The sequence below is a fragment of the Aplysia californica genome, unplaced genomic scaffold (assembly GCF_000002075.1).
Source record: "Aplysia californica isolate F4 #8 unplaced genomic scaffold, AplCal3.0 scaffold01146, whole genome shotgun sequence".
Taxonomy (NCBI): Eukaryota; Metazoa; Mollusca; class Gastropoda; order Aplysiida; family Aplysiidae; genus Aplysia; species Aplysia californica.
The window spans coordinates 179,631-183,249 of record NW_004798416.1 but is presented as its reverse complement, the minus strand read 5'-3'; the positions used below and the strand labels follow the sequence as shown (position 1 = coordinate 183,249).

The following is a 3,619-nucleotide window of genomic DNA, read 5'->3' as shown; positions in this document are numbered from 1 at the left end:
GGAGCAAGTCATCCAAAAAGGGAGGGGGGGGGGAACTGAGCACTTATGGACCTGTCCGGTGTGCAATGACGTTGTTGCCCAGGACAGACGACTGAACAGTGCTAGAGAACAGGAAAGGAGGTGAACGGAGATAATATTTTAGAGAAGAAAATTGATGCACCACCGGAACAACTGAGCACTTATGGACCTGTCCGGTGTGCAATGACGTTGTGGCCCAGGACAGGTAATACAGGTAATACAGGTAATACAGTCTCCACTTCGTACTGTCCCCCACAGAGCACCTCCCCATCAAACCACACAGCGCCGATCACTCCAGGGCCACAGAGAGGAGCGCCACTCCCGGTCAGACGGCGACGTCTAGTGACGTCAGAGAGACCGCCGAGAGAAATGGGACAAACCCATTTGAGGACAGGACACCAGATGGTGGTGGTGGTCAGGTAAGAGCTTTGCTGGGCCGGCTTCTCTTTTGCCTCCCTTGTTTCACACTGACAATAATTTGTATATCCCACTAACGATTTTTCGCTAATCCTGCCAGCACCCCCCCCCCCCTTTTTTCAGGGCAGTGCTACTGACTGAAGTGTTTTTATGCCATTCTCAAAGGGGGATATTACATGTTCTTATGCTTAGTAGAATTGCAAATGGGCTGATTTATCAATGTCATGCTCATACTGTAAAGGAACAACATAGGGGGAACTGCTGCTTTTTCTTTCTTCATCCTTATTATCGTCATTTTCCTCTACTTCTTTTGTATGTTTGTCGCTCTCTTGTGAACTGCTCTTTCCGAGTTGCCTTTATAATCGAAGCAGATTTTGTGCTGTTGAAGCTAGAGAGGTGAGCAGAATAAGCCTGATTCCCTGTAAAGACTTCTCTGTGTGCATCCACTCTTGGCGCTCATATGACCTTATACAGTTGCGAACGCTGTAAAACCTTCCTAAAACAAAACATACAGCCTGCACTATTGTTGACGAGTTGCCCGCCTGCCTTTAGCATGACAACGTAAAGCTGAGGGCTTAGTGCATCATTATTTTTTTTTTACTCCCGCTACAGTCAAAGCCTACTGACGACTTCGAAATAATGTTGTTAATATTTATACGTATTTACTAAATAAGAATGAGAAAACATATTATTGATCTCCTTGGGAAATTTGTTTGGAAGACTTAAGGGTGCACCTTAATTATAACCTACTTTAAAACTTAGATTTTAGTATCATCATCACCATCATCATCATCATCATCATCATCATCATCATCATCATCATCATCATCATCATCATCATCATCATCATCATCGTCATCATCATCATCGTCATCATCATCATTTTCTCTGATATTTTCACCTTTATCATCATCATCATCATCATCATCATAATCACGATATGTTTTTCTCTTTCTGGTACAGCAATATGCAATGTTTGACTCATGATAAGAGATATGTGCACAACCTGTACTTTTTCATTATGGAAACTTTACTATCAAATGAGTGTTTTATGTGATGTGATGTGAGCCAATGGCCTTAAACACTGAATAAACTTACTACTCACTATTTCTCGTCAGAATCAGCCCTTGCTGTGCGGCTTGTACGGGTGGCGGCCACATTGGCTGCAGCCCTTTGCCAACTTGTACATGTTCGCCACGCTGGTGGGTCTGTCCTACTTCTTTACGGGGATGGCCAGGCTGTCGCTGAGAGGACAGGTGATTTTTTTGGCTACTTTGTTACATTATGATAACTATAATGGGATGAGGGGCGATGAGATAAAATGTGTCACGACGCGATGGGATAAGGCGCTCGTCAGTTTTGGGGCATATGGGGTTATTGGTTTCACCTTAAAGCATGTTCATTTGCCTTTCTTTTGGAGAAAAAAAAATTCCATCTATGTAGAATAGCAGTCGAAATATTGACTATTGAAAAAGGGCGGGGTCGCCTGGTTGCAGAGGTAAAATGAGCCGGAAAATGGCTGCCAAAGTTTGGTAACTTCCAATAGTCTGAGAATCATTGGAGACTGAAAATTTACGGTTTTAATCAATGTTTTTCCGTAAAATCCACACTCAAAACAATGTGTTTTTAAATGTACATAAAAGGTGTTGTGCCAAAAAAAAGAAAATTGGAAAAAAAATTGCCCATATGCTCAAAAAATGCCAATTCCTTTGATTTCATTATTTTGACGAGCGCCTGATTTCACCACGATGCCTCACAAATGATATGAGGTGAGGAAAGGTGAGGTGAGGTGAGGTGAGGTGAAGTGAGGTTCGATGGAATGGGGGCGAGCTCGTCGGGTGGGTTCGGGTGGGTTGGGGTGAGGTGAGGGGTGAGCTGAGGGGTGAGGTGAGATGAGATGAGGTGAGGTGAGGTGGGGTAGGTTGGAATGAGGTGAGGTGAGGTGGGTTGGGTTGGGATGAGGTGAGGTGAGGTGAGGTGGGGTGAGGTGAGGTGAGGTGAGGTGGGGTGGGTTGGTATGAGGTGAGATGAGGTGGGGTGGGTTGGCATGAGATGAGGTGAGGTGGGGTGAGGTGAAGTGAGGTGAGGGGTGAGGTGAGGTGGGGTGAGGTGAGGTAGGGTGAGGTGAGGTGAGGGCTGAGGTGAGGGAAGGTGAGATGAGATGAGGTGGGTTGGGGTGGGGTGAGGTGAGGGGGGAGGTGAGGGAAGGTGAGGTGAGATGAGGTGGGTTGGGATGAGGTGAGGTGAGGGGTGAGGTGGGGTGGGGTGAGATAAGGTGAGATGAGATGGGTTGGGGTGGGTGGGGTGAGGTGAGATGATATGGGGTGGGTGGGGTGTGGTAAGGTGAGGAGAAGTGGGTATTATGGTTATAAGCACAGACGTGTTTGGAGAGATGGTGTGTGAGAGTGTGTGTAAGGGTGAACACACGTGCGTGCACATGTGTTTGTGTGTTTGTATTTGTCTGTGTGTGTGTGTGTGTGTGTGTGTGTGTGTGTGTGTGTATGTGTGTGTGTGTGTGTGTGTGGTAAAACACCAAACCAATATGCCAGGATGTGACCAACAAAAATTTATGTTTTCTCATCCTATCTTATATCATCACATCTCATCTTATCTTATCTTATCTTATCTTATCTTATCTATCTTATCTTATCTGATCTTATCTGATCTGATCTGATCTGATCTTATCTTATCTTATCTTATCTTTCCTTACCTTACCTTACCTTACCTTACCTTACCTTATCTTATCTTATCTTATCTTATCTAAAACGACTGATCCAATCTCTGCAGCTGGTTTCCATCGAGAGACAGTTCAACATCGACAGCTCCCGCAGCGGCCTCTTCACCAGCGCTGCCTTGTTCGGACACACGTGCTCCGTGCTACTAGTAGGGCACTTTGCCCGCTCCACCAACATTCCACTCGCCATCGGGATAGCCGGGATCCTCAGTGGCGTGTTCACCATGATGCCCAGTGTGCTGGAGCTGGCTTCTCCCTACAAGCTCGCACCAATAGAGTGAGTCTTTAGGAAGAAACCATTTAGTCGGCGGCCTAGTGGCTAGGCTCTCGGACTCGCAACCGTAAGGTCGTGGGTTCGAATCTCGTCAGGGACCCGACGTTGTGTCCTTGGGAAAGGCACTTTACACGAATTTTCCTCACTTCACCCAGGTGGGAATGGGTACCCGGCTA

General features: G+C 46.3%; 1 protein-coding gene across 1 annotated transcript in view; it reads left to right on the top strand.

Annotated features, from left to right (window-relative positions):
- Positions 1-276: 276 nt before the first annotated feature.
- LOC101849578 (solute carrier organic anion transporter family member 1C1) overlaps positions 277-3,619 on the top strand; it is a gene marked incomplete at its 5' end in the record, with an annotated part of 24,844 nt that continues 21,501 nt past the window's right edge. The window contains 3 exon segments of the mRNA XM_013090110.2: positions 277-437; positions 1,554-1,691; positions 3,223-3,446. Coding sequence (XP_012945564.1) covers positions 277-437; positions 1,554-1,691; positions 3,223-3,446 — 523 coding nt within the window.